We start from the raw sequence: 17,883 nt of genomic DNA, 5'->3' as shown, positions 1-17,883 counted from the left end.
TAAACTCACAAAATCAGCATTGCTGCTTCTCCCAAGAAAAGAGCCTCTCAGGAGCTGTCTGCATGATGCCCTGTCGCTTTTCTCTCTGTGCCGTGGGGTGATGGCTTCTTCTCTGTCTTTGTTTCCAGCGTCGTCTGCATACGCGAAGGACATTATCCATGTTCTTTGTAAGTATTTGTGTATCTTTACACATTTAGCCAGGGTGCATTGAGCTCAATGCCTCATGTCAGCAACCCCCATTTTGCACTTTGGGGAGGTTTCAGTCCTTTCCCTCAAGGCGTTGCTTCTTCGGTTTTGTTCCCACAACCTAGCTGTCCATGCTGTGAGGCACACAGAGGCAGGCTTAGCTGGAGGTCAAATAATTCTCTGCCTCATTTGATGTATGCCAGGCTTAATTCAGGATTGACAGCTCAGACTCCTGGGGCCCAACTCCCCTGGGAATCTAGAGCAGAGGGGGCATCTGGCTGGATCTAACCAGTGGCCTATCACAATGGGCCACACCAGCCTTCCTGACATAAGTGGAAGCCATTCCAGACCCCAGGCGGGCTCTTGCAGAGTTCCTGTTTATGTCCTCAGTAGGGGTGTGCCAAAAAAAAAAAATGGTATCTTTCTAATTCGGGTCTTTTGGAAATGAAAAATTTTTGTATTCTCAAATATTCCCAAATCCCAGTATTGGGATTGTACTGGGATTTTGGTAAGTATTCAGGAAACCTAAATTTATTCAGTTCCATTATACCTTATGGGGACCATCCCCATAAAATATAACGGAATTCTGCAGTCGTTCCGACTTGCTGAGTTATGCCACTGTTGCGGTGCAACTCAGCAAGTGAACTCAGAAGGCATTTAAAGTTTAAATCTCTTGGGAAATCACTCACTGAGTCACACTGCCATGGCAGTGGGCGAACTCAGCAAGTTCAGAAGGCATTTAAAGTTCCAGTGCCCTCTGAGTTTGCTTGCCAAGTTGCACCACCACCACCACGGCATGACTCGGCAAGTTCAGAGTTAACTCACTGGTCGTTTTCGCACTTAGCGTTTGCTCCCCTTATTCCGCGGCGCAATTATGTCTGGATCATTTTTCTCGTTTTCGCACTAGTGACTCTTTGCGGAGTCGCCTTCCCTGAAGCCCCGGCTCAAATCGTTTTCCCACTGGCATCGACTTGAGCTCGATGCCCTGTCAATCATTTTTTTTTAAGCGCAAGTCTGGTTGCGTAAGGACGTACTAACGTAACATCGAGCAGGCACAGCTGTTCCCTCCCCTTCTTTTCGTGGACAAACCGCATCACGTGTGCTGCTGCTGCTTATGGATTGGCTGCAGCTGTAGAATCCTCCACAGCCCTTTATGTGTTAACAGAAGCATTCACAGTGGAGAATCCTAGCACTAAATTCCCCCCCCAAATTCTGAAGTTGCGAAATATCGCAATAACGAAGAGAGAGAAATCGAGGGGTTTGTGTGTGTGTGTGTGTGTGTGTGTGTGTGGCAGCTTCTTCCTTTCCCAGCCTCGCTCCCTCCCAGGTGGCGAAGCTGGGATTTCCTCCGCTCTCTTTCCCCTCCCCGGCTGGCGCTTGCAACGGGGACCTGACTGATTCCTGCTGCCAGAGCTCCCCCCCGCCCCATTCTCTCCTTCCCCTTCTGTGGCGCGTGTGAAGAGCGAGCTCGCGTCTATTTTCTAACCGAGCGGAATGTAGCCAGGGAGAAGAATGCAGGACTCCAACTTCCCATTTTATACATGGCGATTTTGTGCAGGTCCAGAAATCCTGGTGGCACAGCTGAGGGAGGCATTCCCTTTTTAAAACACACACACATGAACGCTTTGGCCCGCACCGGCACTAGATTCCCCCGCCCCCCAACAATGGTCGTTTTCGCATTATCGAGATAACGCAACAGCGAAATAACGCAACTAAAGTCAATAATAATAAAAAAAAATTCTAACGAAACCAATTGAAGTGGCAATTGAGGCTATTCCAGGAGGGGTTTTTTTTTCTATTTGTTAATTTCGAAATATCGCTATTACGCAAAACTGAAGTTTAAAAAAAAAATGGCCGTGCCGGCACTTTGGGGAAGCGCCGCGAAAGGCTGATGATTGGCCAAGGGGGTGGATGGGGTGGGAGGACGGAAAGGGAGAGGGTGACGCCCACAAAGCAGTCGATCCGGCGTGGATGGATTTCCCACAGCAAACTCCGAGGAGTGGATCCGGTGTGGATCCGGAGGTTTTCAAAAACTCCGGAAGGAGGTGGATCTAGATACTCCGGCGTGAAACCCCTGCAGCGCCGGAGCAAACCACAGCGCCGGAGCAACAGGTGGGAAAACCAGGAAAAGATCCGGAGGTAAATGGGGTGCTACGCCGGAGTAAACGCTAGTGCGAAAACGGCCACTGAGTTACAGCACAACTCCATTGCAGTCTCTTTAAATGCCTTTGTCTTTTCGCCCAAACAAAAGCAGAATAAGACCAGTTTTTATTCGGGCACGGCTGTTTCAGTAGCTGAATCGGATTGTATAATCTGTATTCGGCTGAATAAATATCAAAAAAATACCAATACTTTTTAAAAAAATATTTCTTTGGCTTGGTATATACTGAATACAAACCACTAGTCCTTAGGAGAACTTCAGGCTAGATTAGGCTCCCATATTGTTTAGGAGGGAGGGGCTCCCAAGTGAGGTGTGACTACAAACCTATCCCTGGGCGTACAAGGAGCTTCATTATTCAAGGAGAGCAGCCAGCGGCATCATAAGATACATGTGGCAGGAGCAGCCGCCCCAGTGGTGTGGGAAGTTTCAGTAGGCAGTCCCTGGCTGGATCTGGGCCATCTTCCTGGAGTACTTGGACTGTGCATGCCAGATAAGGAGCTAAACTTCCTGGCGCTCCAAACCATGTGAGCACGAGGAGAGGGCACCAGCTCATGTTTCCATTGGTGAGAAAAACCTGGTAAGCCTCACCCTCCTTTCCAGCTGGCCGTTTGGCGTCGTGGTGAAGTGCGCGGACTCTTATCTGGGAAGAACTGGGTTTGACTCCCCACTCTTCCCCATGCACCTGCTGGTATGACCCTGGGTCAGTCATAACTCTCTCAGAGCTGTTCTGCTCAAGAGCAGTTCTTGGGGAGCTCTCTCAGCCCCACCTGCCTCACAGGGTGTCTGTTGTGAAGAGGGGAAGGGAAAGGAGATTGTAAGCAGCTCTGAGACTCCTTCAGATAGTGAAGGGCAGGGGATATAAATCCAATCTCTTCTTCAGTTGGCTGTTTCCTCAGCGTCAGAGACAGGCCAGGCCTATGAGGGATCTGTTTGTGAGTTCAGACCTGAAGAAGGGTCCATAACTTAATAGTGGGGGCCAGGACTGGATCTACATGTTTTTGAGGGGGGGCAAAATTAAAAAGTGATGCCCCCTTATGGGCCCATTCAGTAGAATGGATTCCATACTTCATTTGGCACACACCCCCTCTGGCGGTGCCCCCTCTGCTCCCCCCTAGATCCGGCCCTGGTGGGGGCTTGAGCTGCAGCTTGGAGGACAACTATTGATCAGGCAAGGGAAAAAAGCAAAATTTGCTTGACTTGGAAGCTTCCCGGGCTCTAATTGTGAGCCCTGGCTTCCTTGAGCTCCAGAAGAAGGTTCCAAGGTCTGAGCAGGCCTCACCCTAGGGGAGATGCCAGCCTCAGGCCTGAGATTCCCAGTGTGTAGCCTGGAGTTCTTGGAGCCCAGAATGTGAAAGAAAAGTCCCTTAGAGTACCAGGAGGTCAGATGAAGGGCTGGTCCTTTTGATATCTCTTGTCATTCCCTTGCAGCCCATGAAGATGCACCAGGACTCTCTGGAAGAGCAGCACGAGACGGAGGAGCCAGAGCCTGTCTATGAGGAAGTGGGCAGCTTCCCGGTTGGGGGGTTTCTGGAGCTTAGCCCTTCCCTGCTTCCTCCTGTGGATCAGACCAAGAAGCCAGCCCCCTGCTCTGCCCAAGTGCCACCCAGCTCCCTGCCACCCTGCCCTGCCCCGAGAACATCTGGGATGGACTCTGTAAAGGCCCCCTCCCTTGAGAGGGGCCTATGGCTAGAGCCGGATAAGGCCACCATGATCAGCAGGCTGCCCAGACACAGAGGGGTGACTCACAGCAGCCCAGCGGAGAGAACAGCTGAGCCACCCCAAAGAGCTCTTACCTCCAGCAAGGAGCAGGGGTCTGTGATACCAGTCCTTCTTCCAGAGACACCACCTGCCCTGGGCACTCAGGTTGGCGAGACGAGGAAGAACTTCTCACTCAGCGACAAACTCATGGAGGAACTGAGCACTGCCGTCTTGCAGAAGAACAAATCCCAAGCCCCCCAAATGCCAGGATCGCAGGACCTCTCCTCAGCTGCTGGGGACCAAGAGCAGCTGCAAGGGTCTGACTCTTCTTAAGTGGGGCCTAGGCTCAGCACTGGCTCTGGGCTGTAAGAACTGAGTAAGGGGAAGGCAGTGGGGCGGCCTTGCGTCAGTCTGGTGTAGAAAGGCAGACAAGTAGTCAGCGCAGCCTGTGGCCTTCGGACAGCCTCCCTCTTCTATAGCAGTGTTTTATCAGAGATTTCATTTGAGGATAAGGAGGGGGTGGGTGGAAGAGAGGCAGAGAAAGGACTCCCCCACCCTGCCTGCTCATGTGCCTCTGAAATGTAGTCTGTGCCACTCTCCCTTAGCAGCATACAAAGCACACAGTCTGTGAGGTGGATTGCAGAATTCAGCTTCCTCAGAATCTCTGCTTTTGCTTTAAGTTCGAAGACCTTCCGGCTGAGAAGAGAGACTGGCAAGCACGTGAGTCGTGTTTGCTGCAATCTCAGGAAACAGACAGGTGGCAGGATATGCCTTGTGGTTAGGGAAGAGGCTGGAGGGCCCTGCAATTGCGCCTTCCTCTGCCCTGTTCTGTCTAGCAGAATACGGGGTGTTATTCGGTTGCAGAATAAATTATGCCGCATTAGAGGGAATTGCACCAATTGGCTCTGTTTGCACAATTGATTGATACAACAGTGCCATCCTCAGCAGAGTTGCACCTATTTAAGCCCATTGATTTTAGTGGATATTGAAAGGTATTGTTTTGTATAGGAATGTATAAATTACATGGATCCACAGCATACTTAGGGCAGCCAACCGTCAAGTGGTGGCTGGAGATCTCTTGGAATTAACTTTTCTCCAGGCAACAGAGATTAACTCGCGTGGAGAAAATGTCTGCTTTGGAAGGTAGACTCTATGGCATTATGCCCCATAGAAGCCTCTCCCCTCTCCAAACACCACACTCCTCAGACTCCACCTCTGAAATGTCAAAGTATTTCCAAACCTGGAGTTTGTAATCCTATCAACTGACTGTTCCATAATACCAGACCAGCAGTCCTGAATATGACCCGTGAGAGGAAGGGTCTCACTGAATATGACTCATGAGAGGAAGGGTCTCACTGAATATGACTCATGAGAGGAAGGTTCTCACTAAATATGACCCATGAGAGGAAGGGACTCACTGTGTATGACCCATGAGAGGAAGGGACTCGCTGAGATAGGATTGCCAACCTCTATGTGGTGGCTGGAGATCTCCTGGAATTACAGCTGATTTTGAGGTAACAGATCAGTTAATTTGAAGAAAATGGCCACTTTAGAAGGTGGACTCTATGGCATTATCCCTCATTGAAGTCTCTTCCCCTCCTCAGCACCCATTCTCCTCAGACTCTACCTCCAAAATCTCCAGGTATTTCCCAACCCAGAGTTGGCAACCCTAATGCTACTGGATCATCATGATTTTTAACGTGGAGGACCTCAACATTCACTGTCAAATACACGTTATACCTGTGTTCACGTAATTGAACATCAACAACAATTAATGGATGTAGTGCTTTGTGGCACCACTGTGGCACAAAAATAATGGGGGAGGGGAGAACTGAGAAGATGATTAGAATTTGGAGCAGGTTTTTTTAAAAGCTTTCATGAAAGTCTCAGAGATCAAATATGTGTATGACTCTCTTGTGTAGATCACCCAACAGTCTGCTGTAAGCAGTGCAAGGCATTTTGCTGTGTCTGTCCTTATTCTCTTACACAGACAAAAGGCATAATAAGAAGCAACGTTCTTGCTTGGTTGCTTCTTTCCTTCCAAAGTTCTAACCATTTATCATGTATTTTGGAAGGATAGTTCTGACTTTTTCCAACCACCATCATGTCAGTTCCACCATACTAGCAATGGAAGAGGCACTTCAGTCCAGGAATCCAATGATACCCCTGCCTTTGTACTCTCCAGAAATACCTTCATGTTCATATAAACTGAAGCTGCCTTATACTGAATCAGACCATGGGGCCGTCAGTCTTGTCTACTCAGACTGGCAGCAACTCTCCAGGGTCTCAGGCAAAGGTTGTTCCCATCACCTACTGCATGGTCCTTTAAGCAGTAGATGCTGGGGATTGCACCTGGAGCCATCTGCATGCAAAGTATATGCTCTACTACTGAGCCTATATTCAGAGAGACTGGAGAAAAGTTAAGCTGACAAAAAGAGGCAGAAAGTAGGCAGTCTGCGTTCCAACCCTCCCCCCTTACATCTACCTGTGAAAGTGTTTGTGTGCCAGCAAGCAAAAAGTATGGGGAGAGGAGAGAGGAAGGTTGTTGATCCGTGCCCCAGGGGCACTGGCAGCATGGATGCTTAGCCAAATAACTGACTCTATGCGCCAAGCAACATGGCCTGGGTTGTGTTGGTGGTGACCTATTTCTGGTCTGGGGCGTGATCCATCCACAGTTAAGCACTTTCAAGACCCACTGACTTCAGTGGGAGAGTAAAGACTGTACTTCAGTCCCTACCAATGAAATCCGCAGAACTAAACATTGCTTCATTGTGTCCCAGGATATTTATAAGAAATTTTCATTGTTACAAGAAGCCGTAAGTATATTTCTTGATGCAAATTATACTTTAAATTTAGTTTCGTAATTAAATGCAGTACAGTGTCATGGTTAGAATGGTGGATCATAAACTCAATGGTTAGAAGTTTCTCTGAACCCAACTTTCATCCTCCTCCCCCTCTAATTGGCCTCTAGACCAGGGGTCCTCAAACTTTTTAAATAGAGGGCCAGTTCACTGTCCCTCAGACTGTTGGAGGGCCAGACTGCCGTTACTGTACAAGGCCGCGGGCCGTCAGTTCTCCGTCTTCTGCATCTCTCTCCCTTCCCCACACCACACACCCCGGCCTGGGAACTCACCTCACCTCGGTATCACCTCACACTCTGTCTCCGCCGCCTCAGCCCAGTGCCGGAAGTGTGCGTTGCTAACGCGAGTTTAGGTCGAACGTCACTTCCGGTCTGATTTTGCCATAACCCGGCGGGCCGCATAAACGTCCTCAGCGGGCCGCATCTGGCCCGCGGGCCGTAGTTTGAGGACCCCTGCTCTAGACCAACTTTCAGCTTTATGCAGATGACACTACTGTCTCATACCAGTATATTTATCAAATTTATATTTTTGTCCCCTGAAGGACTCAGGATGGCTAACAGCATATAAAATACACTCTATTTCAACTCTCTTGCAAACCTAATGAGGGATTTAAACTAAATCGTATGGGGGAATGAGACAAAAATTCAAAGCCTAGTACAATGCCAATAACTGGACATAAGAACTCTAAAGTTTTGCGGAGTATGGGAAACAAGCAGAAGGAATACAGGAAAGAGACTATGACCTAATAGGCATTACTGAAACTTGGTGGGATGACCCAGTTAGGATGGAGGGATACAACTTATTTAAAAGAAACAGACAAAGGACAGAGGAGTTGCATTATATGTAAAAGAGGTATATACTTACGAGGAAATATGTGAATCTGAGCATGGAAGTTCAGTTGAGAGTCTCTGGGTAAAAATAAAAGGAAGAAGTAATAGTGATGTTATGGTGGGGGTCCGCTATAGACCCCCAAGCCAGGCAGAGGACTTGGATGAGATACTCCTAGAACAGATTACAAAGCTCTCAAAGAGAAGGGACACTGGTCATGGGAGACTTCGGTTACTCAGACATTCATTGGAAATCTAACTGTGCTTAAAACAGAAGGTCAAATAATTTCCTGCCTTGTCTTTCTGACAACTTCCTTTCCCAGAAAGTGGAGAGGGAAACAAGGGAATCTGCTATCTTGGACTTGCTTCTCACCAACAGGGAAGAACTGGTTAATGAAGTGAAAGTAGTGGGCACTCTGGGTAGTAGTGACCATTGTAATTTTGGAATTATAGAATCCCATTGCCAGATATACTTGAGAAGGAGGAGTTAAAGAGGGGTGGGAGTTTCTTAAAAGTGAAATATTGAAGGGACAATCACAAATGATTCCTATGATGAGGGGAAATGGGAGGAGTCTAAAGAAGCCAAGCTCCATAAACAGCTTTCTAAGGACTTGAGAAATTTTAGGAAATGGAAGGAGGGCCTTATAACCAAAGATGAATATAAACAAATAACCTGTGCTTGTAGAGAGAAAGTTAGGAAAGCTAAAGCTCAGTATGAACTTAGGCAGACAAGAGATGCTAAAAACAACAAAAAGGGGTTCTTATGTTCAAATTAAGAAAAAGAGCAGGGACATGGTAGGCCTATTGGGGGGACAGGAAATTGTAACAGATGATGAAGAGAGAGCAAAACTACCCAATTCCTACTTTTCCTCAGTCTTCTCTTGCAAGAGAAAAGGTGCTCAATGTGGCAAAAACAACATATGAGGAGGGAAGAGAGCTGCAGCCCAGGATCGGCAGAGATGTACATAAACTCCTAGTTTCTTTAAATGAAACTAAATCCTCAGCTGGATGAACTGTATCCAAGGTACTAAATAACTTGCAGACATAATTTCTGAGCCTCTGGCCATTATCTTTAAGAATTCTTGGAGATTAGATAAGGTGCTAGAAGATTGAAGGCAAGCAAATGTTCCCATCTTCAAGAAGGAGGATCCAGATAACTACCAACCTGTCAGCTTGATGTTTATTCTTGGAAAAGTTTTAGAACAAATCATCAGTCAGTCCTTGAGCATTTAGAAAGGAGGGCTGTGATTATTAAGAGCCAGCATGAGTTTCTCAAGAACAACTCATGTCAGACTAACCTGATCTCTTTTTTTGAGAAAGTTACTACCTTGCTGGGTGAGGGGGAATGCAGTAGACAAGGGGTGTCAAACATCCAGCCCATGGGCTGTATCCATCCCATTCAGGGCTCAAATCCAGCCCTCAAAGCAACCTCCTGCTTTCTTTCCAGGTCTGCTGCTGCTGTACCTTGCTTTTTCCTCAACTCCAGTTTGATGTAGTGATTAAGTGTGCGGACTCTTATCTGGGAGAACTGGGTTTGATTCCCCACTTCTCCACTTGCACCTGCTGGAATGGCCTTGGGTCAGTCTTAGCTCTGGCAGAGGTTGTCCTTGAAAGGGCAGCTGCTGTGAGAGCCCTCTCCAGCCCCACCCACCTCACAGGGTGTCTGTTGTGGGGGAGGAAGATAAAGGAGATTGTGAGCCGCTCTGAGATTCAGAGTGGAGGATGGGATATAAATCCAATGTTATCGTCGTCTTCACCCTCTGTGGTTCTTCACTTCCTCCTTCCTGCCTCTTGCCTCCCACCTCTCTCTCACACATATAGGCACACAGAGAGTTCCATAGCTGCTTTGTGCTGGAGAGATTAAAAAAGCAAGCCTGCATCTGCTTCCTTTCCTTTCTCTGTCTCTCTCTTTCACACACCTACCCATCCTTCAGCTTGCTTCTCGAGAGCTGCTTCTCCTCTTTTAGGGACAAAGGGGGAGGAAGGAGAAAGAAGAAGAAGAAGAAGATATTGGATTTATATCCCGCCCTCCACTCCGAAGAGTCTCAGAGCGGCTCACAATCTCCTTTACCTTCCTCCCCCACAACAGACACCCTGTGAGGTGGGTGGGGCTGGAGAGGGCTCTCACAGCAGCTGCCCTTTCAAGGACAACCTCTGCCAGAGCTATGGCTGACCCAAGGCCATGCTAGCAGGTGCAAGTGGAGGAGTGGGGAATCAAACCCGGTTCTCCCAGATAAGAGTCCGCACACTTAACCACTACACCAAACCGGCTCTCCTTGTGAGAAGAAGACGTGAATGTTGAACTTGTCTTCTCTCCTTAAGAAATTACAGATTGAGTGTCCCCCTCACTATAAACACAGATTGAATGTCCCCCTCACTATAAACACAGATTGAGTGTCCCCCTCACTATAAACACAGTAATGTCAATACTGGATTGGATCCAACCAACTTTTCTGCTGCTGAGAAATGAAGAAAGGTTTCCCTTTGACACCAGCAAAGGCTATACTGGGAATCATGGGCCCTACCTGGACAAAAACCACATGAGACAGAGGCTGTAGTAAAAAGGAGAATTGGGTGAAATTGAGGGGGGGAAATGACCCTAAGCATAGCCAACTTCTGATTCAGATTAAATCACTTTTGCTGACACCTTGCTTGGAGTCAGTGGTTGTGATCAGACAGGCTATTTGGCCTGCCATAGACACCCTCTCCCCACAATGTGCACATCTGTTCCCCACCACCTGCTCATCCTTACCTCATTGTAGGATGACTCACATATGCATTAAATAGCCACAGGAAACTTCCTGCTGGCAGAGTCCTTACTGTGCCTCTGTTGCATGTTTCCAGCTGTCTGATTGGCCTGGGCATGCCGTGCACGTGCAGGATAGGTGTGAATGCTCCACCCTGTTTGTGTGTGTGGCCCGTGCTTGTCTCCGCCAGTGGGCAGGCACCATCTGATCACTGTGGCACACCTCAACCTGGGTCAGCTTTTTTAAACCCGAAAGGCCACCGCGGCAACCAGCTTGTCTGATACTAACCAGAGTGACCCAACAAGTGTGCTCCAGAAATGATACCATCTTAACCAACTAAATGTCCCTGTGTTTGGAGACCAATACAATAATAACCTAACAATCACTGAGTCCTTTGCAAGGAAGGCAGACTATCAAGTAAGTAAATAAATAATCATCATCATCTACAGGTAGAGAGAAAGAAAATTAGGGAGGAGTTTATACTGAGAAATTTAATGAAGTAGACCCCTCTGATGGAAGGATTTTGGATCCCATCGAAGGACAACAAAATCTAATTTGTTTAATTTGTTATACACTTTTTCATGTGAGTGGGGTGGGATCAGGATTTTAAACCCCAGGCAAAAACATTTCTGGGCTGTGGCCCTGAATATTCAGCTCCTCAGGAGGAAACAAATGACGCTAAGAACTGTCACACTGACAATAGACCAGGTGGTTGTCCTTTCCGTAGCAAATAAAATGAACTCATAGGGATTGTAGAAATTTAAATAAGAAACTTTACTTGTTCAGTTGATATGGTTTTTGAAATTTAATTTGATTTCTGAGTGCAGTTATAGAAACCATAAAGAAAATCAGATATCCATCCCTGTGGTGAGCTGCCTTCCTCCAGGGTAGCTTGGTTGTTTCAGAGTATTTTGGAGAGTGGTAAAGAGAACTGTACCACACACAGCAGAACATGCCAATGTACTATGGTCTATCCAGATTATTATTCTTTTCTTCAACTTCTTTATGAAGGATGCTTCAAATGTGCCTCAATGGTGCCATCATATCTCTAAGCAAAGACAAGGACTACTCTAGAGCCATAGAACAGTGCAACGCCCTCTACAGGTTCAAGGAGCTTAGTGTATGCCTATCAAGCACCAGGCCACTTCTGAAATTTTGGGGACTTTCAAATGTAGGATGGGACATGAATTCTGATGCCCTGTCCCCCAGTTATTGTGTGGGCTATGTAAAACATAATTATTCAGGAGGGCATTTTTATACAGGAAAAAGGGCTGTAGTAGAACAGAATGGTTTGGGAAGGTGCCTTTGAAAAGGCAACAGGGCTGCAGTCTGTGACTTAAGTCACACACACTAAATAATCCACTTTCAATTCACTTCTCAACTGAATTTTGCCAGTTCACACAGTAAAATCCAGTTGGAAAGTGCACTGAAAGTGGATTGAAAGTGGATTATTTAGTGTGTGTGACCACTGTAATATGATCACCATCTTCAAGTACCTGAAGGGCTGTCATATAGAGGATGGTGTGGAATTGTTTTCTGTGGCCCCGGAAGGTAGAACCAGAACCAATGGGTTGAAATTAAATCAAAAGAGTTTCCAGCTCAACATTAGGAAGAACTTCCTGACCGTTAGAGTGATTCCTCAGTGGAACAGGCTTCCTCGGGAGGCGGTGGGCTCTCCTTCCTTGGAGGTTTTTAAACAGAGGCTAGATGGCCATCTGACAGCAATGAAGATCCTGTGAATTTAGGGGGAAGTGTTTGTGAGTTTCCTGCATTGTGCAGGGGGTTGGACTAGATGACCCTAGAGGTCCCTTCCAACTCTATGATTCTACTGTCAATGACTATGAGATGTATCATGCTGCTCTTATTGCATTGTCTTCAGATTCTGTATTTATGTCTCCATATTGTTTGAAATGTCAGGTCTGATTCTTTTTTTGCACTATTTGTAATTTTTATAACCGTAATCATATTGCACTGTTTATTAGCTATCTCAAATTATCGTGCTATTTATTTGCATTGATTTATACAATTTAATCTGCCTTGAATTATAGTGAGGAAGGTGGGTGATAAATAAAGTAAATATTTTGGTGCTGGAGGGGAGGGCACAGTGGGAGGGCTTCTAGCCCCACTGGTGGACCTCCTGATGGCACCTGGTTTTTTTGCCACTGTGTTACACAGAGTGTTGGACTGGATGAGCCATTGGCCTGATTCAACATGGCTTCTCTTATGTTCTTAATAAATTCTGTGTTCCCAGGGCCATAATGGTTGGGAACTCCCAAAGTTACCCTTCGCTTGTGCCTGCTCTTCCGATGGCTTCAAATACCTGCTCGTTCTGCCTGCATTCTCCCTCTCTCAAGGCTTCATTCCCATACTAAGAAATGCTTCCAGTTTGCTCAGTGCATATTAATGGAGCACTGAGCAGCCATGAATGTTTGTATATTTGTGCTTGGAAGTAGAAAAGATTGTGTATCTCATTAGTTTTTTTTTATTTAAAAAACCACTCTTTATATTAAAGACAGTTTTTAGTCTCCAGAGAGCAACCCTATTAAGAGCTATTTAAAAAGCATGTGCACCCTATTTAAAAGTCAACTGGGACAATGTGCAAGCAATTTATAGGAGGACCTCCCCAGTCAGGAACTGTTTTGTTCTCAGGACTGTGCCATTATTTTAATCTGTTTATATAACTGAAGCCCCCCCCCAACCTTGGTAATAGCACCCTAATGGCAACAATACAGTTCAGGGACGGGAACATCCCCTATTTATTGTAATTACATTTTATCCAGTAGCATAACAGACTCCTGGATAGCAGATAGGCATTTTGAAAGGATTTTGGTATAGGCATTTTTAAGAAATTGTAAAATCTCTGCAGGGACATGATTTGTTTTATTGTAAAGTCGTGCGTTCTGATTTTAATGTAGTAATGTATGGCTGTGAGAGTTGGACCATAAGGAAGGCCGAGTGCAGAAGAATAGATGCTTTCAAATTGTGGTGCTGGAGAAGACTCTTGAGAGCCCCTTGGACTGCAAGAAGATCAAGTCAGTCAGTCCTAAGGGAAATCAACCCTGACTGTTCCCTGGAAGGTCAGATGCTGAAGCTGAAGCTCAAATACTTTGGCCACCAAATGAGAAGGGAGCCCTCACTGGAGAAGATCCTGATGCTGGGAAAGACAGAAGGCAAAAGAAGAAGGGGGCGGCAAAAGATGAGATGGCTGGACAGCGTTACTGATGTAACTAACATGAATTTGAGCGGACTTCGGAGGATGGTGGAAGACAGGAGGGCCTGGCATGACTTGGTCCATGAGGTCGCAAAGAGTCAGACTCGACTGTGTGACTGAACAACAACAAAGCTGTGCATATGGGAACATATAAGCCTACTAACTTGTAATGTTTTGAAATGTTATTTTGAATTTTTGTTTTGTTTTTTGTAAGAAATTCAACAAGCATTTTATCATTTTTTTTAAAGAACAGATTCTCATTAAGAAGAATGTCACAGTCCAGAATGCATCAGGACCTCCAATTAATATAGAATGTGTTGGACTGAAGAGGAACTCTCCCTCACACTTGCTAGAACTTTTGGACGAATATCCCAGATTTCATATTGTTACCAGCACCGGGAAGATGGCAAGTCATAGAGATGGCGCATGCTCCGATGGTCCCTTCTTACCAAGGACAAGCACTTATCTGTGTATATTCACCACTGCTGCTCCCACCCTGTGGAATGGCCTGTCTGAGGCAGTCCCAAAGGCCCTATGCATGGTAGCATTTCAGAGAATGTGCAAACCAGAAATACTCAGGAGGGCATTTTTACAAAGAGATGGAAACGATATTGTAATAGAAGGGTTGCTTCTGTAAGGGACAGTAGTGTAATCTATCTGTAATATAAAGGGTTGCTTCTGTAAGGGACAGTAGTGTAATCTATCTGTAATATAAAGGGTTGCTTCTGTAAGGGACAGTAGTGTAATCTATCTATGTAATCACCTCCCTTGAGAGCCAGCATGGTGTAATGGCTAAGAGCAGTGGACTCTAATCTGGAGGACCAGGTTTAATTCCCCACTCCTCCACATGCAGCTGCTGGGTGACCTTGGGTCAGTCACAGCACTCCCAGTCACAGGATGTCTTCTTCTTCTTCCTGCAGTGCCTTCTTCCTTTGTCACTCCTCTCCCTTTCTTTATAACAGTTTGCCATGCCTTGGACCAGTTTGTGTTTGTAGCCCCGCCCCTGCTCCTCTTTCTAGACCGAACTACACTGTTTAATCAGAGGCCTCTGCTGTTTGGCTGAGTTGCGTTTCTCATTTTGTAACCCACCTTGAGCCTCCATGAGCAAAGTGGGCTAGACATGAAGTTGATAACAATAAACATAAGAATCAAGATACCTTTTACAACTGTTAAGGTGCATTCAAGCTCAGACTACATCCTTCCCCTTAACAGTCCCCTGCCCTGAACCTTTTCTAGTTCAATCTCCCCATGAGGACAGCTGCTTCTTGACCGTGGTGCACACGGACACAGGAGATGCCAATGTGGTGTTTCTTTTCCACTGCCACCCCATAAACCCTGTTCAGAAAGTGTTGTCGGCTGTGTGTTCCTGTAGAAACTGCTCTACAAAGGAGCTGGTCCACTGTGAAGTTAAGCATTCTGTTAAACGTTATTTAACCCAAGTGTCCAGTTTACGAACACACCCAGCGTTTGAAGCCAGCGCATCTTAATCTGTTCAGAGTAAGTGGAACACAGAAGAGAAAAGCCTCCAGAAAATGTGCAAAATGGGCAATGGGGGCGGGAAGGAGGGAATGCCCAGGCAGTGATCCGTAGTATGAGAACAGAGGTGTTAAAAGTACACAAGAATGTTCCTGTTTTCATCTGTGAAATGTTGGAGGCTATGCTGAATGCACTTTTTCCGAAAGGCAGGGAGGGAAGAATGTCAAAATGAAGTTCCAGATTTGGCACAGTTCAGCCTTTTGTTGCAAATAACCCAAGCAGCCTCAGAAGTCAATGTGTCTGCTACTCTGGAATACATTTAATGGCTATCAGATAACATAAGTCACACTGATTTTTTTAGTAGCTTTTGTCGCAAGTACAGATGGCCTGGTGGCAGAACATAGCAGCCTTCCAGACAGTCCCAGAGCTGATTCATGCAAAACAAAAGCAGCTTCATAGAGCCAAAAGAGAACTTTGTTCAGACAGAGAGAGGGGAGAGAAGGGGGAAGGTGCCACATGAAAAAAATGCAGGGAAAATGCGATGGAAGAGAGACAGGGGGATCTCATGCTAGTGTCAAATAGAGATGTTAAGTTTTTGTTCACCTCAATTTTCTTCATCTAGTAGCAGCTAGATATTAAGAGTCACCCGCCCCTTTTGCTTTCCTTTGTCACATGAAGGGAACATGTTGATTTGTTGCTTTCCTTTGGGACTCATGATGGGCAACAGTGCAGAGAATTACACTTTGGGTGGGGAGAGAGTGGGTCACATTTGAAGCAGGCATTTGCCTCCTTGGAAGCAACCAGCACTCGAAACTTGCACCAGATCTTTGCATCAGGAAAATATATCTTTTGATGTGACTTCAGGGATTGCCCAGGACTTGTTCACAACATGGGGAAAGTATGGTTTCTGTGCCAAGATTTTACAACTCTTGTGCAAAGCCTAAAAGAAAGGAAAACAAACTGGCTCTTTAACAATATCCCGGGAGGCACTGAAACAGGTGTCCAGCCCTGAAGTGCTGAAATTCATGCAGGCAATGTGGCTTCAGATCACGTTCTGTGATTATTATTTTTTTTTAAAGAAAGACCACACATTTTTAGAGTTGCAAAGCTGATGTTTCTTTTGGTTGTTCATATAATGTGTTACTCAGAGGTGGACCATTTCCTAGCTAACCACAGACGCGTCTTGAAACAAATTGCGGTGAAAACCTGACAGCGATAACCGTGTCATAGAGAATTGGGAGGGACATGATGCACACTGGCTCATAGAAACATCAGAAAAAGTAATTGCAAGTTGATACAATGCTAACATCCTTCTAGATTTTTACATTTGGTTATGACTGTGCTCAGCTAGCATAGTATGCTATAATATCTGAATATCTGAGCTGAATATCTGAGCAGAGCTCCAACTCTGCAACCTGGAGAGCCGTTGTAAGCACAATAATTATAGGTCCCACTGAACTCAAAGCCAAACTAGATGTACTTCCATCCCTGGGTTCACCCTGAGGATGCACCTCCATTTTAGAGTATCTTGGTTGGAATACCTTTTGCGGAATCCTGGAACACCTCCCCTGTGGTGGAGGAGTGGTTCCTGACTCCTCTCCCCCTGCTGTTTTCCTGACCCAAACAGTGCCAACACCATCCCCAGTGCCATTTCAGTTGTAGGGAGAGACAAAAGCCTTTCACCACTCCCCCCCCCACTCTCTCCCTGGCTCTTCCCCCCCCCCCCTCTAAAGAAGACATGTGCTTGCACATAAAAGCTTATACCTGGAATAAAATGTTGTTGGACTGCTGCCACAGGACACCATTTTTGTCTCTCTCTTTCTCTAGTCCTTTCCCTCTCTCTCCCCTGCCAGCCAGTCGAGTGAAGGGTTTCTTTCTCTCCTCTGCAAAGCAGGAAATAGGAGAGACTGGCAAAAGGAGCTGCAATGCAAGAAACAGGAAGTGGGAAACAGCAGATAGCCAGTTGCTCATTGGAACAGATAGGACCACTACGGGGGCCAGATACGGCCCCCGTGCGGTATGTTTGACACCCGTGCCATGGACAGCTCTGCCACCCACAGGGCAGTTCAAGGTATTTTTGTCTCCTTATGCCAGGTGTATGTATCCCCTTCTGAGCCTGTACCACTGTTGGCTTGGTTGGTCAAGCCCTGTAGGGGATAGGGAGGGACTGTGTGGCTCAGTAGCAGAGCATTTACTTTGCACATGGAAGATTCCAAGTTCAGCCTCCAGCACCTTCAGTAAAAAAGGCTCAAGCACTAGGTGAGGTGAAAGACCTATACCTGAGATCCTGAAGACTGACAGTGAAAGTAGACAATATTGACCTGGATAGACCAGTGATCTGGCTCAGCAGAAAGTTGCATCCATGTATTTAGGAGGGTATGCCACCAGGTTTACTAGCTGTGGGTTGGGACATCCTTGGGATTTGGGAGTGGAGCCTGGAGGTGGAGTTTGGGGAAGGGAAAGCAGAGCTGAATTTCTGCAAAGTGGGATTCTGTCTTCTGGCTGTTTGAGGAATAAATCCACATTGAGCCTTGTCACTCAGAAGTGAAATAGAAGTCCTTTATTGTAGAAAGCCTCCGTTCTTGATAGGAAAGGCAGAGTAAGAACTTCTAGCTGTCTATCTAAGCTAGGATGGAGAAAGATTATTAAAAGCATGTCCAGCCTTGCACAAAAGGGGGAAGAGAGAGAGATGTGCATGACGAGAAGAAAGGAACTC

General features: G+C 46.3%; 1 protein-coding gene across 1 annotated transcript in view; it reads left to right on the top strand.

The window, feature by feature from the left end:
- ARAP3 (ArfGAP with RhoGAP domain, ankyrin repeat and PH domain 3) overlaps positions 1-10,127 on the top strand; it is a 90,384-nt gene extending 80,257 nt beyond the window's left edge. The window contains 3 exon segments of the mRNA XM_060254499.1: positions 129-167; positions 3,776-4,378; positions 10,056-10,127. Of these exon segments, the coding sequence (XP_060110482.1) occupies positions 129-167; positions 3,776-4,378; positions 10,056-10,127 (714 nt within the window).
- Positions 10,128-17,883: the final 7,756 nt, after the last annotated feature.

Source organism: Heteronotia binoei, chromosome 14, assembly GCF_032191835.1.
Source record: "Heteronotia binoei isolate CCM8104 ecotype False Entrance Well chromosome 14, APGP_CSIRO_Hbin_v1, whole genome shotgun sequence".
Taxonomy (NCBI): Eukaryota; Metazoa; Chordata; class Lepidosauria; order Squamata; family Gekkonidae; genus Heteronotia; species Heteronotia binoei.
The sequence above is the reverse complement of the archived record's forward strand: the minus strand, read 5'-3'. Positions and strand labels throughout refer to the sequence as shown.